Below are 20,290 nucleotides of genomic sequence, written 5' to 3'. Positions count from 1 at the left end.
AGGTTGGCAATCGGGACGGCGGTGACAGTTGCGCACTTTATTATTGGATGTGGTCTTTGATATTTTGTTTCTCAGTATGAAAATTGTTGAAATCATGTTGTTTAATTATAAATTGAGTTGTTCGTGGCAATCAAAATTCAAATTAAGTGTTTTTTTGGTTTGACGGCTGTGTAAAGAATGCATTTTTTCAGTCAGTCGCTGTCACCAACCAGCGTGATCAAAATAGGTAGAGTTCCTGTGTTGTGCGTCGATTTCACGCGTTCTTATTGGACGATTCGAAATACGCGGGAAGCGGAGTCTACTTTCGCCCAATAGAAAGGCGTTTTTCAAACGACCGAAGCGCAACTTCCGTCCAAAATGGCCGACAAAACTGTGGTGATATCGGTTCCGCCGGGAAAATCATTAAAAATAGTGAAATGGAAAATTAGGAAAGATGTTTTCGTATCAATCGGGCAGATTATCCTATTGTACAACGATGATAGTGAAAATGTGGGGGAATTACGAAAGTTTAAGGCTACTGAAGCCGGGACAGTCAAGTCCTTGGCGGCTGTGGAGGGGGAAATTGTACAGCCTGGGTGAGTGACGTCATTGAAATCTTTGCATGTATTGAGCGTTTGTATATTTCGTGCGAGACAACAGATGTTTTGTATGTGTATCAAAACATTGCGGCGTGTTGATGTTATGCGCAATATTCCCGCACGTTTACATAAATACATTTATCTATGATCAAATTGCCAAATTTGCTTAATTTGCAGTAAAATGCACATTGCATTTCGAAACCCGATAATAGTAACTAACTTACTAGGAAGACCGAGGAAAACTTGGCATGATCAAGTATTTGAGTCGGAATAATCGGCGGGTGTGCATGAGGAGATGTATGAAGTCGAAGAGGCGAAGATTGTTTGCAAAGATTGGTGTGACGCCCTATTCTCCCTGCCTTCCCCAGCGGATAACGTCGATACTATTTGAGGTGATTGGATTTGAAGAAAATTAAACACAGCTTTTATCTTTTTGACATCTCAACATACATGAAGAATATGGAAGTCTGGGTATTTTTAGGGCTTATGACCTGTCAAGCTGTTTAAGTGATCGCCTAAACACATGCAACATTCACCATTCTATCCATGATTGTAATTTTTTTTAAACTCCTACATATATATCATTAATCTCATGGCACTCTACATGTGTTATGTACTTCGCATACCTCACACTGAGTCCTAATATCTCCTTGGTGAAATGAGAAAAGCTGTCCCAAGGATGTCTGTCTAATCACTAAATCACGAAATACAATGAAAAGGAGGTTTTTTTTATTATTTAAGTTTTACTTAGTATTTTTTACACTTTTTCTTAAAATCTATTGTAACACGTGTTTCAACGCATTCCGCATCATTTTCAATGATTTCAAAAATGATGCAGAATGCGTCGAAATACATGTTACAACAAGAAATAGTGGTATTTACCAAGTAAAACTTAAATTAAAAATGGATAGATTTTACTACAAAGTGACAGCCGAATCAACTAATGAAAAATGTATTTTCCACTGACCTGAATTGACGGAATAAATACAATCAAATTGCCATTATGATGACAAAACTTTTTCTAGACCTTGAATTTTTTTGGTAAAACCACCTGATCAGCATATGCTACAGGGGCTATAAAAGGACTGCTGAAGTAGCGAAAGGCTCTTCTTTAGTGAATTTTTTTGCCTAGAATTTTCACTCATGAATTACATGAAATTATAGTAACTTTAAACATAAATAGTAAATCCACTCACGAGTAGGCATAAGCTATGAAACTTATGAAGTTGAAGCCTGAGTAGGGACATGATAAACGGTGTTGCATAAGCCGTAGCTAGATTTCAGAGTCACTTTAGGTAATTCAAAAAAAAAAAAATTGAGAGGTACTTCTTGATTGTCGACTTTTTCTAATCATGACATTCAGGTCCCCCTGATGTCGACTGTCATTTGAGAGTAATTGTCCTTATCTCGCAGCTCTAAACAGCGCCTTAATGGTCCTAATCCCCATCTAATCTCGTATATTCCGGAGCCAGGAGATCTGTCTTCTGCCCACACCTCTTTACTTTTAATAAAAAAGAGAAATATTTGTGTTTTTATTATTTACAAAAATACCTCCATTTCATACTATATATTGCTCACTCCTTTCAAGAAAGTAATGAATAAAAAATCGTCAATTCAAACAAAATTATTAATTAAAACAAATTATTATTGGAAATCTCGTTGCACATAATACATATCACTCACTCTTTTTCGGAATGCCCAGAAAATGTACTATATTCCAGCAAAAGTGGCATGTTTTTATCTTAATATTTACCCGCTACAGGGCAGAAAGTGTTGTTTTTGCATTTTGGAGAAAAAGTATTGTTTAATTATTTTTTAAATACACTAAATATTTTTCAAATGGAGAAAAAACCTTCAGGTTTTACCTAAAAAGATCTGTTGCACAGTAAAAAGGTCAATAAGTGGCTTGATAATTATTTTTAATACATTGTAGTATATTCTTAGACTTTAAAAATGATCACCTGAAAAATCAAGTTTTTTGATTTATGATGTTCTTGAAAGGAGTGAGCGATATGTGAGCCTAAGCGGCTCATTATTAGAAATAGGATTCAAATCGTAATATAGTGGATTCGAACTGAGAAACTCTGACTTAAGAGTTCGCAACACTAACCTTGGATTGACAACCCCGACCCTCTATTTTTACCTTTTATGATTATGTAGATGCAATAGCTAATTCTTATTAACAAGAGATGAAAAGGGACAAGACCTCATACTGCTCACTCCTTTCAACAATGTCATAAATCAAAAAACTTGATTTTTCAGGAGATCGTTTTTTAAGTTTAAAAATATTATGAAATGTATTAAAAATTAATATCAAGCCACTTATTGAACTTTTTACTGTGCAACAGATCTTTTTAGGTAAAACCTGAAGGTTTTTTCTCCATTTGAAAAATATTTATTATATTCAAATAAATAATGTTCATGCACAACTGAAAATTGGCGATTTTTGATATATGACGTTCTTGAAAGGAGTGAGCTAAGTATGAAACAGCTAGCAAAGCACAATTGTTTTTGTACTCACGTAATGGTAATTTGGACAATATTATTGGTATTACAGAGAGCGTCTTGTGGAGCTGGAAGAATGCTCCCATCCCACGGTGATGAAGGACATGTGTGCGGAATGCGGAGCAGACCTGCGCTGCGACCTCACCATCCTGCCCAACTCCACGGCCTCTGTTCCCATGGTGCACTCGGTTCCTGAACTCAAGGTGACGATAACCCTTCGATTCCTGCCATGTGTAACTAGTACACCTTGCTCGTAATAACAGTAATATATCTCGATAAATGTAATAATCTCCGCCTCCGTTACAATACAGAGGATGTTCAGTTCATCAAAACACATAAAATCTTTGTCACAATAGATTTGTAACAATTAATATTATTTATTCTAGACACTGGATTGTTCACCCTATGAATGACACATCAATATTTTAGATAAAGAAAGATGGAAGTCTGAGCATCCCAAGACGGCCAAATTCCAGGTCGTAAGCCTTTCTATTCTCAGACTTCCATCTTTCTCCATATAAAAAAACAGTAGATTTATAACAATGATTTGTGACAGGTGAGTGAGGAGGAAGCGCAGCGTCTCGGACGTGAGGATAGCGCTCGGCTGCTACGAGACAGGAAGCTGGTCCTGCTGGTAGACCTGGATCAGACCCTGGTGCACACCACCAATGACAACATTCCCGCTAACATCAAGGTGAGACCCATACAGTGCAAATGGCCACAGCCACCCTCCACACTGAATAAGGCCATATTTTACAAGTTTAAAAAAAATGTACAAAATTCCATACAAAAAACAAATTTAACTAATCATTATGCCCATCTACTGTCTCTTTGTACCTTATATACAGGTTTTTTATTTAAGCAGAAAAGGTCCCGGAACTTATTTCATGTCAAGCTTTTTACTAAAAAAAATATACCATCAAATATCATTTAAATATTCATAAAAATATTTTATCATTTTGACAAATTATATAAATATAGATTGTGATTACGTAAGCGCAAACTTTGTCAATTTGATTTTAATTTTTAAAAAATTATATGTGTAAAAAGATGCCAGAATGCCGATACACCATGTTACGTAAGAAAAATCCATGCTTATATAATAAAAAACCCAAGCAGATAAATCCCTTCAATATGGACTCTATCCCAGCTGATTAGTTATTATTATTATTAAACCATATCCGCTCCCTAGGTGGAGCATATGGAGTCCACAAACTGTCTCCAAGCTTTTCTGTCGGCTGCCAGCTCCCTTGCATCCTCCCAAGTCAGATCCGCGTCCCGAAGTTCTGACGAGAACTGCCGACGAATTGTCAGCAGTGGTCGTCCTGGGCGGCGCGAACCTGATGCCTTGTAAAAGAGGCAAGCTTGATTAAGGCTCTCAGGAGGCATGCGGAGTACATGGCCAAGCCAACTGAATCTCCTTTTCTTGACGACAGTTGTGACCAAGATTTGCTGCGTCCTACGCCTTATCTCTTCATTCCTCACAAAGTCAAACCACTGCACGCCTAAAATTCTCCGCAAACACCTATTCTCAAAGCTTAGTACACGGCTGCTCTGGGCCCTTGTAAAGTGCTTTGTTTCACAGCCGTATAAGAGAACAGGAGCAATGTAGGCATTGTTTAGGCGGCATTTGGTCTTCACCGAGCATAAATCCGATCTCCAGACAGCCTTCATACTGTTAAATGCGGACCCTGCGAGTCCTAATCGCACTCCCAGTTCCTTTTGAAGGCTGCCATTATCAGTGGCGTACACTCCCAAATAGTTATTAAAAATAATAATAATAAATATGGCCAATTTATATAATGCTGTTTTTATGAGAATTCACCTCTGCGGCGCTTTTCCATTTACAGTAATTTTAACACCCGACAACAAAGTTTTTAGTGAAATTCTTAGCGTTAAAAGAAATTGGCAGTTATCTAAGGTCTATGTCACTTTTATATTAGCTGGTTCCAAATATGTCAGATTATACATGACCAAAATATAAAAAATTATTTTATGGTGGATATTAAAAAAAAATCCAAAAATGAATTAGTTTAATTCCTGACCAATATTACATCAAAACAATATTTTACTTTATCGAATCATGCGATACATACAAAAAATTACTGCTGATTAATTATTGGAGAGTATGTGTAGTGAGAGGGTTAGTAATGTGTTAGTAATGATCTGTGATGGGCGGCAGGACGTGTACCACTTCCAGCTGCGCGGGTGGGGGCGCTGGTACCACTCGCGGCTGCGCCCGGGCACGGCCGCCTTCCTGCTGGCCGTGGCGCCCCTCTTCGAGCTGCACATCTGCACCTTCGGGGCGCGCGCTTACGCACACAAGGTGGCGCGTCTGCTCGACCCTGCCGCGCACCTCTTCTCCCACCGCATCCTCTCGCGGGACGAGTGCTTCGACATTCAGTCCAAGACGCCCAACCTCAGGTAACCCACCCTTTCCAGAGAGAATTAGTATAAATATCGGTAATTTCAAACTGTAACTATACTCAGCGGAACTTCGAGATGCCGGACTGACCTGGGAGGAATCCAAGGAGATGGCGAAGAATTTTTAACAGCGATATTTATTTATTGAACGGCTAAAGCCTTTAACATAATACATGTATACAGTATCTAATATAAAAATACACTTATAGAGAAACAAAAAGGTCTTAAACATAAAATAATAATAAAATAACAAATAGTAAGCACTGGTAAATACACGTCTCCTTCACACACTATCAGCGAGCAGCAAGAGAGAGTGAAACACAACGTTTAAATTTATCCATTATAACTTGGAGAAGAAATGCTGAGAAAGTACTGACTTCAAGGTAGATAACAATATATTAAATAAATCTATACTATCAAAAGCATCGGCTAACATGTGAAGCCACGGAATCTGAGAGAACATGGCATAGTTTGCATTATGTACAAATACTGAGAATACAGATTTTGAATACTTTATTTATTTCATATCACCCTGGACTCGTACCCAAAGCCCAGGAATAATCAGCTTCCCTTCATGTAATGCTCAAAAAAACATGTTGTTGATATTCTTCCAAACTATTAACGCCTTGAATGTGCGCTTTTGTAATTTATTCTGTGTAATTTAGTTTCAAAATTACAAGAATCGTACATAATTTTTTGTATCTTTCATTTTCCATTTGCCATTTGAGACAGATGTCTCAATGTTGTATTCCGAATTGTTAGCTAGATATGCTAGTGACATGGCATAATAATCTTAAAACACAACTAACTAACCATCACGCCGCTTCTCCGCAGGGGTAGGCAGAGAGAATAGAACGCCACAACACTCTGTCTTTGCAAACATTCTTCGCCTCTTCCACGTTCATGCATCTACTCATACATACCCGCCGATTGTTACGACTCCTAACCTGACCACTGTAAATAAATGTAATACTGAAGTTATTTGTTCTTATAGGGCACTTTTCCCATGCGGAGACAACCTGGTGTGCATCATAGATGACCGCGAGGATGTGTGGAATCGCGCTCCCAACCTCATCCAAGTGCGACCGTACCACTTCTTCGAGCACACGGGAGACATCCACGCTCCGCCCGGATTGGGCAAGACGGACAGCGATCGGGAGGGGCAGGGAATGCACATAGATCCACAAGGTACACAAGCCTAACCTGACAATATCTTTTCTTCCCGAGCTGCCCATAATGTCTTGTTAATTTGGCACAAAGACAATTCTTATTAATGCATTAAAATACCACTTCCGTACTTAAATTTTTATGCCAATTAATTTTACATTGTTCTTCTATGTATATATTAATGAATCACATGAAATTATTCATGAAACATTAAGATACCTAGAAACTGAGTAATTGAATTATTAATAGGTGTTAGGAAAAGATTCCTAAATCTAATATCGCTCACTCCTTTCAACGACGTCATAAATCAAAAAACTTGATTTTTCAGGAGATCGTTTTTAAAGTTTAAAAATATAATACAATGTATTAAAAATAAATATCAAGCCACTTATTGAACATTTTACTGTGGAACAGATCTTTTCAGGTAAAACCTGAAGGTTTTTTTCTCCATTTGAAAAATATTTAGTATATTTAAAAAAAATAATTAAACCAAACCTTTTCTTCAAAATGCAAAAACAACACTTTCTGCCCTGTAGTGGATAAATATTAAATTAAAAGTATGCCGCTTATGCTGGGATATACATAGTACATTTTCTGGGCATTCTGAAAACATGCACAATTGAAAATTGACGATTTTTTATTTATGACGTTCTTGAAACTCCTTTCAAGAACGTGCGATATGTCAAATGCAAACGCTTATTGAACTTAATATTATTATTATTTCATAAAATCAGACAGCAAAAAAATATTGTTTCTCCTAAACATCTGACATTTTGGATTTACGTTTCTTTACCATGCATATAAATTTGTGAATGTGTAAACAGTATTTGTTTTGTTCTAGATATTAAAGACAAAGACGTTTCCAAATTTCCCGCTGTGAAGAATGGAGCTAAACCTGTAGATGATCTTCCTATGTTAGAATCTGCCAACTCGGAACATGCCTCTACTGATTCCGACCAGGAGAAGAGCAACGACTCTACCGAGACTACCGGTGAACTTACCCCAGAACCCAGCAAACCCCATCCAGAACCCAGTGAACTCCCCGTAGAACCCGATCAACTCCCGACAGAGCTTCCCTCGGAACCCAGTGAACTCCCCTCCGAGCTAGATCTAGAACCCGCTGAACTAGAACTCTCTTCAGACCCCGTGCTTCCGTCAGAGCTAATCGCAGAGCCAGCCGCCGCCAAACCGAGTGACGAAGTTCCTATTAGCAACAATGATATTTTAGATAGCGACATAAACTTCGAAGATATTGATCCCGAGAAAGTTTTGGAAAAAGAAATCGAAGAATTAAGTTCCTTAAATCAGGAAATAGACCCGGATCTGACCAGTGACTTGACTCCGGAACTGGATGCCGAAATTAATGAGGCCGGAGAGCAGGATAAACCCAATGATGTCGAAGTCCTGGTACACACCAAGTGGAAGACGACAGAAGACGGTATGATCGAGGTGGAAGACAAGGATGACTACCTTCTGTATTTAGAAGACATCCTCAAAAGGATCCACAAGTTCTTCTACGAGGTTTACGATGCGATGGAAGCGGGTTCCGTGCCCGATTTGAAGATGATAATTCCCCAAGTTAAGGTCAGTATGTTAAAATATTACTTTTGCCATGTATACAGTAGTCTTATATTTTATGTAGATATATATTATTTACCGAAAAAAATGCTTTAAATCTCAACGGGAACAATTTGTTTTCATAAGTGACATCATTATTATCTATATTCATAAGTCCTATTAATACTTGTAATGAAAATATGTAAATTAAGGCTGGTCCTCCTTGCCTGTATCCAACCCTGATCCAGTTAAAAATCTCCTTTCGCTATTGGTTTTTGACACACGGGTCTAGAGCTACAAATTTACTAGAGAAAATGATAATTTTAATAACATAAGGGTAGAACACGGAGAGTGAGAACTGGCATAATCTATTTTTGTGTTGACTTTTCGTTACAAGGTCAAATTTTAAACGCAAATCAATGTTAACATTTGTTTAAAAGAATGATACTTTTTTTAAACCAGTACATACTTAATTAATTATTTCTGTAAATTAAATACAACCTCATATTATCATTTTGTTTTTGTTTTATTTGTGACGATTTGATTTTAAAATAAATCATTTTTCACTCAATGTATCAATAAATTGTGGGTATACTGGCAATGAACATAACACAAAAATATGAAGTTTTGACTTAACGATGCATATTATAAAGCTTTCATCGTTCTGTAAACTGGCAAAATACACTAAGTAGTTTGAAATGTTATATTTATGTGGTTTAAAAAGTAAATTCAACTTTAAGTTTAATATGTAGCTGGTATTTTATGCAAGCTAAAAGCTTTAAAGAACAGGGATTATTCAAACAGGGATTTTAGAGTAAACGTTTTTTGCCAGTATACCCACGATATATTCTATACAAAAATTGGGTGTGACTAGACATCCGGCTCTATGCAGTGCAGGAAGCAACTGAATTTATTAATTCGAGTTTGGCCTTAATACATGCAACATGATGAACCAATGGGGTATGATACACAGGTCATCTTCAAACCTCGATGACTTGTCCCTTACACCCCGAGAGCAATGTTTCCTTATGATGATCATCGGCTGACAAACCTACACTGATGCACAGATACGGGGATTACAGACTTCATACTTTTGAAATACTCGTTTTCTCCATTCTCAAATAGTGCCGCATTTAATTTTCTAATATTGCCATAGAGCCAAGTCCTGGCGGGAACCAGCCTGGTGTTCTCTGGTCTGGTGCCTACATACCAGAAGTTGGAGCACTCGAGGGCCTACCTGGTGGCCCGGAGTCTCGGTGCCGAAGTGACGCAGGACCTGACTCCCAGGACTACGCACCTGGTAGCCGTTCGACCCGGTGATTACTTGTTAATTTTTTCATAAAATTTTCCTACTTTACCTTCAGAGTATTAAGCCTCTGGCATGGCTGGATAAATGTTAAACTTGGAAACTTAACGATACAATTTTTTTTTCAAGAAAAGTTTTTTCCATTAATACAATTTTTAAGTATTTAAGCTATGTCAAATTTGATATTCATTAACATATTGTTGTTGGGAGGTTTTTTTCATCAACCCCGACCCTAATTATACTCGGACAGTCTGCCGCCCGACCCTCAGTATACTAATCACAAGTAACTGTAAATCCAATTCCGAAAAGTACAATATTTTTTGAGGTCTCTCGCACTCTACCAAAAGTAAGCAAATATGACGCTTTTAAGCATTTCCCGCAAACAATGTGTTAAGAAGGGTTCGGTTGACAGTTTCGTGTTTACTTGTGTTCAAATTTTCGCTAGAGGTAAACACGAAAATTATGCATTTAAGAAAGATTCCAACAGAACTTTAAATATTTGGGAACTAAGTACTTCAACAACCTTTCTAAAGACAAAAGATATTAAAACGCTAAAAAATAAATGAAATGAACTTTATACATGTTTATACATCTAAGAAAAAAAAAATAACATAAAAAAAAAATTTATTACCAACAAACACATAATAAGTGTAGGTCCCTCTCCAAGCACAAGAGCTCAGTCTCTTTATTGGAGAGAACTGCGTTGTTAATTTGAGATTGTGAGTAGAAATATAAATATAAATAGAAAGGTGTGTTGAGATGGTTTGGACATGTGGAGCATATGAGTGAAGAAAGAACGGTTAAACAAATTTATGAGGCGAATGTAGTTGGAAAAAGAAGCAGAGGACGACCGAGGAAAACTTGGCACAATCAGGTATGTCAAATACTTGAAAGCGGCCGGGTCAGGAGTCGTAATAATCGTCGGGTATGTATGAGGAGATGCATGAATGTAGAAGAGGCAAAGAATGTTTGCAAAGACAGAGTGGTGTGGCGTTCGATTCTCTCTGCCTACCCCTGCGGGGAAGCGGCGTGATGGTTAGTTAGTTAGTTTAGTAGAAATATGTATCTAGAAAATTATTTAAAAAAAACTCTTGTTACCATATTAAATAATAATAAATAAAAAAAATTAAAAGATTTTAAATGTTCCGATTGAAACATCATGTTATGTTGTGTGTGACTCTACTCCAGTCTTCATAGTCTGATGGTTGTATGTCCACAGGAACGGCGAAGGTGCACGCTTGCGCGCGCGCGGGCGGGACGGGCGGCGGGGGCCCTATGCTGGTGACGCCGGGCTGGCTGTGGGCGTGCGCCGAGCGCTGGGCGCGCTGCTCCGAGCGCCTGTTCCCTGTGCGGGCGGGGCGCGCGCTGGCCCCGCGCCGCCCGCCCGCGCACTGCGCCTCGCCGCCGCACGCCGCGCCGCCCGCGCCGCACGCGCCGCCCCTGCGCCGCCGCACGCCCAGCGGCCGCTTCATGGACACCATCAACCCGCTGCTCTCCTTCTCCAGCGACGACATCGCCGACATGGACAAGGAGGTAACTGCATTATCCAACTGTCTGATAGCCACGCGGTTAGTCTCCCTCTCTCTTAGCCTCCGACCCTTCCTGTCCTCAGCGGACGACTTCCAGCTTGTTCGGCACCTGGAGAAGCTGCTTCCCATCCTTTCTCACTATCTCCATATAGTTAATAGGATAACATTTTTCCCATCCTTACCTAGATGAAGAAGAATATGGAAGAATGGGTTTTAACGGGGTTTATGACCAGTCATATGCTAGTTGAGTGATCGCTTTACACATGTTTTACACATTCGACAATTCCGCTCATGATTTGAAGAAGATTTAAAAAAAATAAAATTAAAATATTGTGTTATTTGCACAAATATTTCAATTTCATACTTTTTCTGTGAGCCTAAGCAGATCGTTATTAGAAATAGGTATCAAATTGTGGTAGAGTGGATTCAAACCGAGAAACTCTGACTTAATAGTCCGTGACACTAACCACGGGACCACAACCAGACATGTTTTTAATGTTCCACGTGTGTAAAGTGATCACCTAACCATCATCACAGGCCGTAAGCCCTGTAAATACCCAGACTTCCATATTCTATATTGAGATGTCTAAAATGTAATAAATAACTTCTTATTGGAGATCATCCAGATTTTTTAACAAGTATTTGGATACACTCAAAATGCTGTTACTAGGCTTAATTAAATTTAAAATTGTTTGTTGACAGGTTGAAGACATAATCAACGAGTCGGATGAGAGCGACTCGGAGGGGGAGCGCGGGGAGGGGGAGGGAGGGGAGGGGGGCGCGGGGGAGGAGGACAGCCAGGAGATGGAGCTGAAGAAGGCGCTGCGGGGAGAGGTGCCCAGCGACAGCGACGGGGATGAAAGTCTCTCGGGAGGTCAGTTTGAGCACATTACATCTATAAGAATAGCCCTTTATTTCTATGTACATCAAACTGACATTGAAATTAAAAATTAATATTTTAATATTACAAGTACGAAAATTTTTCTCATTTAGTCTTATATCTATGTATATCTTCAACAGATATCCAATATTTAAACATTTTGCTTCAGTTTAAAAAAAAAACATAGCACACTTTGGCCGGGCAAGGTATTTCTATCCATTCGGTCAATTAATGCTTAACAATGGGAAGGATATTTTTTATTTCAAAGGCAGAAAAGAAAGAATCATCCAATGTTTTTAGATGAAAACAATAGTAAAAAATAACCGCCTGAAATGTCTTAATCGTTTTTATAATGTTAATTCTTGCTTTCCTAATAAAGAATTTGTACCTGAAATGTAAACTATGTAAAAAAATCATGGTTCACATTTCTTTATTTATATGATACCAGGTAATAACGGTGTGTACAAAAACTTTATATAATAATATAAAGTTTTTGTAATAATATAATAATAAAAAAAATAATAATTAAAAAAACAAAATATAAAAAAAAAAATACATAAATAAAAATAATAATAATAATTGTATTAACATGTTAGTATTTCGTCTCAAAACAGGCCATGCCTAGAGAGCCGTAATATGTACATATAGTAAATGTATCTATGAAATAAATAAATAAAAAAATTACAAAATGGAAAATTACAAAGTTATTGCTTCAAATATAAATTATATCGCTCACTCCTTTCAAGAACGTCATAAATCAAAATTTTATTTTTCAGGAGAACGTTTTTAAAGTTTAAAAATATAATACAATGTATTAAAAATTAATATCAAGCTACTTACTGAACTTTTTGCTGTGCAACAGATCTTTTTAGGTAAAACCTGAAGGTTTTTTCTCCATTTGAAAAATATTTAGTATATTTAATAAAATAATTAAACAATACCTTTTCTTCATAATGCAAAAACAACACTTTCTGCCCTGTAGCGGGTAAATATTATGTTAAAAATATGCCTCTTTTGCTGGGATATAGTACATTTTCTGGGCATTCCGAAAACATGCACAATTCAAAATTGACAAAATTTTGGTTTATGACGTTCTTGAAAGGAGTGAGCGATATGTAAATTCAATGATTTATTGATGGGGTTAGTTATTTGATTGTTGTACTGTCCGCAGAGTCGCCCCCGCACGGGTGGTGTAGCCGCAAGCGGCGCGCGGAGGACGGGGAGGCGGAGGGAGACGGGGACTCCTCCCCCGCGCAGCGCTTCCGGCGCGGGGAGCCCGTGCTCTCGGATGGGCTCTACCAGTCCGACTCCGACACCTGCGGCTCCCGCGAGCCCGACGGGGACGACGGCCAGTGGAACCTCATGGGCGCCGCACTCGAGAGGGAGTTCCTCGGCCTGGACGACTGAGGGACCTCCCCCCGACACATCAACACCTAATACCATATTTATTGTAACTGCAGACAGTTGGTGGAATTCCATTTTTAATTTTTGGGTAATATATCCAAAATTAAACAAGGTTATTAAATTGAATTTTTCTTAAGGAGAAAGTGACCAAGTGCATTTTTTTGCACCGTGATCATTAACTATTTGATATCTTACTTAATATTGCACTGAAAACATCCCAAAGGATTTTAAACTTGGAAGTTTAATATATTGACTTAGTAAAAATGACTAACTGCATTGATGTTTATTTTACAATGATTAAAGAAAACACTTGTTTTTTACCACTTGAGTTTTATTATAAACTACATGTTTCAGAAGTTAAACTTCCATCATTCAGGTCTGTATAGTAACCATTGTCTGTATAATTGTGCATGTTTTGTTACTATACAGACCTGAATGATGGAAGTTTAACTTTTGAAACATGTAGTCTATAATAAAACTCAAGTGGTAAAAAACAAGTGTTTTCTTTAATCATTGTAACATGTCTTACCACCAAGTTAATGCCGAAACAATAAATAAAATAGATGTTTATTTTGTTGCCAAGCAAAAGTGACTTAAATGGCCCTCCTGAACATTTTACGTTTTGGTAGTTGGTCACTTTCTCCTGTACGACTACGATATATGATAATATGTGACGCGTCTTATTAAGATATTACAAACACTCATGTTTGATAATATCTTAATAAGACAAAACGCGTCGCATATTATTGTATATATGTAAATAAAAGTAGAATTCAATCCAATAACCTTGTTTGATTGTGGATATATTACCTAAAAACCTAATAGCAATTCTGTGAGCCAAGATAATGGGTAACGTGCTTGCCTTATCAACAGACAAGGGCAGGGGCGTGCATTCCAAATAGGTACAAAAGTAGTACCTCTCGAGCCTACCTTACTCGCGTACCATATAGGCATACAAGCATAAAGTTTTTTTTTATGAATATTTTCATCTAGATTGTAATCGTCAATGTGATTTGTGAAAAAATATCCCCCCTCAAGATGTGATTTTATCCGACGGAGTGTGAATTTTATCCCGATTAAAAAAACCTTGCCCACGCCACTGGTGACGGTAAGGCATGTACATTGAGCCCCTCCTTCCACCCCCTGACAGATGAACACCTAATAGCATGTGAACACTACAAATAGGCTGTGTAGCTAGATGCGCCTCATATAGCAAAAATGCTCCGGAATAGGAACAAGATTTCTCCCTTTATTATGTTACACACGCAGTCGGTTGGTGTGCAATATTTTTAGCTTGTCACTTAAAATATTGTGCTCCGTCAATGAAACACATGGTTTAAAATTATTATTACGTATTGGAAATGTTGCATGATATTTTTTATAACTTCAGTTATTTTTTCGAACTCGTATACAGAATTTGGTATGTCATTTTTATCTCTTAGAATTGTTATGAAATCGTTGTTCCCTATTTCATCCGTAAAACGGAATACAAAAATCAGTAAGTTTAAAAAAATCTAAGTCTTAGTAAATACCACTATTTCTTAAAATCTATTGTAAGTATCTATGTTTGGATGCATTCCACATCATTTTCAGACACCGTATGAAAAGCTAAGTCTAAATTTTAAGTCTGGATGTTGAAAATCGTGGTATTTACCAAAACTATAACTACAAAATTAAAACCGGTAAACTTAACAAAACTTAAATTAAAAATGGTTAGATTTTACCACAAAGTGACTGCCGAATTTGTTAATAAATTAAAGTTTTTGTTGCCGCCTGAATAAATTCTGCGCTACCGTTGGAAGCTGTCTATCGGGGCTTGAAACCAGTGATCATCTTGTGTTACAAAATAAGACTTAGCGTGTCTTCCGCACCCTACATAGAGGCGTGCATCAATATCGTAATATCGAATGAGTAATAATTTCCAATAATTCCTTTAATCAAATCGCGTTTCAGTACTGAGTCATTTGTTGTTATCTCGGGAAAAGTCACGCAAAATAGAATTTCTAAAGACATTGTGATTCTGGGTGATATTTTCATGCATTTACTAATCATTTTTTGTAAAGTGGTATGTTAATTAGAGTATGTAATTTAACAAATGACTAAATTAATATATCGGTCGGAATTCGCAATATTTTTTCTTGGTTAAATAAATCATCAAAAATAACATATTTTTAGTATCCCGCATTCGTAGTATTGTCATCACCTCATGCATAATGTATTGTTTTTAATTCTCATAAGGATAAATTGTACAAAGAGTCGTGTAATTGTGTACCTACGGTTTTAAATAATACATGTTAAATATGTATATAGAATTTACGAAATATTTTTAGCTTGTCACTGAAAATATTATGCTCCGTCAATGAAACACATGGTTCAAAGTTATTATTACGTTTTGGAAATGTTGCATAATATTTTTTATAACTTAAATTAAAATTACTCAAAGACTTGATTATTCTTAAAGTTAGCTGAATTTGTGGTTTCTGTAAGCTTAATATGTTCTACATCTAAACTTTCTCCCAAACGAGCCATGTAAATCGTTGGCTCAATCAGTAAACGAACAACATCTTTACTATACAGTACACTCCCAATTTTCCGGAATGGACGGTGAAAAAATTCCCGTATTATAGATTTCCTGGTTAATCCAAAAAAATGTAAACAAAAATAAATTTAAAGCTGTACCATATACTCTTATACTTAGTAAGACACTTGTGTTGACAGCGTGACACTATAAAGTATTTTTTGGATTTGAGGTGGGTAAGATTCGATCATTTAAAAGTGAATCCGTACTCTAATATCGAAGCAATTGATCTTTCATTTAATAAATCGCATCGATAAGGCGGGAGAATTTATATTATAAATATTATGAAGACTAAGAAATAAAATAAAGGTTATCAAGGTATCTTACAAATATTTTAAGACATGAACATGACGTAAAAGTGAGAAACTTTTATTCTTTCACTGCGGACAACAAATGATATTTGATTGATAATGATTTTGACATGATACGTACTACATATTGTGAAATATTTTTGTTTTTATAAATATTTTTTCAATGATGCAAGTATCCAGGATAATCAGGAGTGTACTGTACTTAAAAAGAGTGGAAATGTAATAATTTAACCCTCATCCGTACCCAACGGTACATAAGGCACTGCATCAGGTCTGCACTTCAGGCTCCAGTCTAGGGTGATATTGAATAAATTCTAGAAAATTCCTGGGTGAGTGATCACTTAATCACTTCAACCGTTATGCCAACCTATGTGTATTCTTCTAACATTTATCACACAATGGTGCATAGAGCATTGAATCGCTCGGAAGCAGTGTCATCTTGGTCACAATATACGCTCTGTAATATTAACAATTCTATCCATGATTGACAACCATATAACTTAAATTCTGATACTTGTTAAAAGTGTATAAGGTGAATGCAACCCCCGAGAATGCCCAGACTTCCATGTTCCCTTTGCATAAAGAGTCTAATATTTTGAGTGTCCAAATTATGTGCACAAATGATGGATTTTACCATGATGACACCAGTCATCGTGGAATTCTTGTTCTCTGAACAAAATACACGCATCAATAGTATGTAAGTGTAGATATATGCATAAAACGTGTGTGTGGCCGTCCATAGGGGAGTGTGGCCGTATATAAACATTGTAGTTTACTCTCTCATCATTGTAAATATGTACTTCATCAAATGCATCATTCTACTTTTTAAACATTTCATTTTATGTACATATTTCTGTGTATCCCTACCTTATTCCGAGCAAACTGAATTGTGGATTTTGGAATACATATATTTTATATCAGTGCTGATGTTGTTAAAAATCACAGCGGAAGTGTTATTTTTGCATAAGCATGTACCTACGTATAAAATATTATGTGAACCATCTGTATAGTAGGTTAACAAATCAAATTGTGTATCTAATTTTATATGTATATTCTGAACAGCCCCCCGGAAACATGAATAAATGTAACTATTTAGTGTGTAATTGGAGGGTTCAATTCAACAAATATTTCTGTGTAATTAATCTAGAAAATTCAACAGCAAAAAAGATCGCTCGTTTTCCACATATAAACAGACGAGCGGCAATGTTCTGACGATAATACTATTTTTCTTTGAGATAACACAAGCAGAAAAAAAATTACACATTTTTTTAAACATTGTAATATTTTGTATGGAATCGCGAGGGACTGGAGTATAGTCATACTTTTCGAATAATGGCAACATTTAAAATTACTATTGTTTATGTACACTAAAACAGTTTTACTGTATTTCTCAACTGAATAGTGCTTATAGATTAGTGGATAATAATTTGGGATTATCGGCCGATATTTCTTGGTGGAACTGCATTTTATTGGAATTAATTAAAGACGCATAATAATATAACATCACCTGGAATCAAGCCCAGCGTGCGATGCTTCCGCGAGCATAAAAATAAGCATGTTTCCAAAAGTTCTCTTTTAGATTCTGTTGACTCAAATTGAGTCTTTCTGCGCGAGAAGTGGAAATGATTTGTTGCGTTGCGTCCTCCGGTGAGTAGTGAGGTAGTGAGGTAGTGAGGTAGTGAGGTAGTGAGGTAGTGAGGTAGTGAGGTAGTGTAGTTTGTAAGGCGAAGTCACAGCATCGGTCGTGTATTGAACGTCGTTAGAACAGTTAACAGAGTACAAAATATTTCCACCCTCTACGAGTATGTATGTGTTAGGTTAGGCTAAATGTACAATATTTACTATGAAATAATATTACAAGTTGAAGACTTTGTTTTTACCTGTGTAATGTACATATTGTTATTTATTGTTTTACATTTCTAGTGTATTATTAATCTGTAGGAAAGGATATTTACGTTCATGTTTATATGTTTTCAGATTCTAAAATTACACGCTCGCATTACATTCATTACGATTCCTTCAAAATATCGAATTGATACAAAGTTAAAAGATTAATTTGAAACTTCAAATACATCAGTCTCTTGGCTGTAATTGTGTAAAATAATTCATTGTATTCTTGAATTTTATGACAACTAAATTCGATAATTTCAATTATGTTTGGTGTTGATTACTATCGATTCAAATATTTGCACAGTATTCTTATTTTTTATTGGTCACAAACGCTGCATTTAACCTCATTATTGATATCTAAACAGAGAAGAGGTAAACTTTAATTTGATGGGAATATAAAAGCCTGAGCATTTACAGGGCTTACAACCTGTGATTAGCTGGCTCGAGTGATTACACACTTTTGTAACCATGTGAATATGTAATATGATGTATTTTAGCAACTGCTTATGTATGTCAGTCGACACGCCAATAGTTGACAAGTCCTGTGATTGCCGTATTCTCTTTGTATGAAAGGACGCTTCTTCTCGGCTGTGACAAATATATCTTGAAATATTTGTATTTAATTTCAATTGGTAATCATTGAAATTTTGGTTTTCGTGGTTGCATAAACAAAAACTGCTTTTTCAAGGAATCTTACGTGGAATTATTATCTTCAGCCGAAAGTGTTTGGTATCGCATGGTAGCGAGCCGTTAGATTTCTGATTTTTAGCAAAACATAACATAGTTTTGCCGAAACTTGATAAATATGTATGGTAGATGTGATCAAAATCATTGCTTTTTGTTTTCCTCGCCCACCTGATTTGTGTAGTTTCAAAAGTTTTGGAGTATACATATCTCAAATCACCATCACAGCATTTTACTTAAGTCATTCTTAAATTTATAACTTTCTTGCTATGATTATTAATAATAATAATAGATTTGGATAATTTACATAGCTCCATTTTCTTAAAATACTACTTCAAGGGCGCTTGTTGTCACTATTTAAAAAATTCAACTTTACCATGTCGTCCTATAATTGTGGGAGATATTTTCTTTTAATCGTATCTTGTATTTGCGTCTGTTGGATGACCTGATGAATAAATAAATTAAATTCATTGTCCGGAACGCCCGTGGTTTCCTTCTCCCCACGTGAAATAGTTCTCCATATAAAAACTGACAGCAAATTAAATTTGAATTACAAACACAAAGCTGTGTTCGTGAGTAGTGGAAGGACAAACTCACCATTTGAAAAGTCAAAGTGAGTAATTAGTTTTGGCCAACATCTTTTAACAGCTCAAATGATGCAATGTATTGTCAATAAACAAAAATATCTATTCAATGATTACAAATTGACTTCAACTTTTAAACTTATAAAAATGTGCTACTTTTTCTCTAGTGATTTGTAAATGTACATAGTACATAACGTTACAAGCATTTTTCTCTTGTGTACTTGTTGTTTAATTAAGTTTGTAAGTGATGGAAGAATGTATTTATACATTTTGTATTTTTTATGAAAACATTCCTTGCTAGTAAAATAAGGGCCTGCGTGTGCTGTTCTAGTTTACTTACTTTTCAGATTTTTTTTTACAATACCACAAAATATTTGAAAACAATTGATTTTATATATTTTTTTAACATTTAACCATAGGAAATATGGTATTTCATTTAGTTTTCTTTTATGTTTTAATTTTTCCAGTGATTATGTTTAATTAACAAATTGTTTTATGGTTTTGCATTTTTTTTCCACTTTCAAAATTATAAATAATGAATAATAAAAATGTTTTATTTCTTCCTTTAAAAATTAAATCCCATTCTTTATATTTTATGTATAACAGATTCGTTGATGTCAAGAGTGATCATATTATTTTTTGACATCTCATCAAAGATGAAGAAGAATATGTAAGTCTGGGCATTTACGGGGCTGACAACCGTCATAGGCTGGTTTAAGTGATCACTTTACACACGTGTAACATTCACTAATTCTACCCATTATTGACAACCACACTACTCAAATTCTTGGATCATGAAAATAACTCCTGTAATTGGAGATAATCCAGATTTTGTGAACAAGTATTTGGACACACTCAAAATGTTGTCAAGAGTGATCAATCAGTGCACTGTA

At 36.2% G+C, this 20,290-nt stretch overlaps 1 protein-coding gene across 1 annotated transcript; it reads left to right on the top strand.

Annotated features, from left to right (window-relative positions):
• The first annotated feature begins 13 nt into the window (after positions 1-13).
• On the top strand, positions 14-19,903 carry LOC148300491 (RNA polymerase II subunit A C-terminal domain phosphatase-like). The gene is made up of 10 exons (XM_088274695.1): positions 14-575; positions 3,136-3,286; positions 3,640-3,777; positions 5,266-5,507; positions 6,502-6,695; positions 7,516-8,258; positions 9,388-9,547; positions 10,757-11,070; positions 11,769-11,940; positions 13,118-19,903. The coding sequence occupies exons 1-10, from the start codon at positions 358-360 to the stop codon at positions 13,351-13,353; spliced, it is 2,568 nt and encodes an 855-aa protein (XP_088130821.1). The 5' UTR covers positions 14-357; the 3' UTR covers positions 13,354-19,903.
• The last annotated feature ends 387 nt before the right edge of the window (positions 19,904-20,290 follow it).

This window comes from Brachycentrus maculatus, unplaced genomic scaffold, assembly GCF_059751285.1.
Source record: "Brachycentrus maculatus isolate JH-2025_06_01 unplaced genomic scaffold, ASM5975128v1 h1tg000706l, whole genome shotgun sequence".
Classification (NCBI taxonomy): domain Eukaryota; kingdom Metazoa; phylum Arthropoda; class Insecta; order Trichoptera; family Brachycentridae; genus Brachycentrus; species Brachycentrus maculatus.
This window is presented reverse-complemented; position numbering and strand designations above follow the sequence as displayed.

Coding starts and splice junctions, on each gene's coding strand:
- LOC148300491 (XM_088274695.1), top strand. CDS start 358: ATGGCCGACAAAACTGTGGTGATATCGGTTCCGCCGGGAAAATCATTA. Junction 3,287..3,639: donor ACTCGGTTCCTGAACTCAAG/GTGACGATAACC, acceptor GATTTGTGACAG/GTGAGTGAGGAGGAAGCGCA. Junction 6,696..7,515: donor AATGCACATAGATCCACAAG/GTACACAAGCCT, acceptor GTTTTGTTCTAG/ATATTAAAGACAAAGACGTT.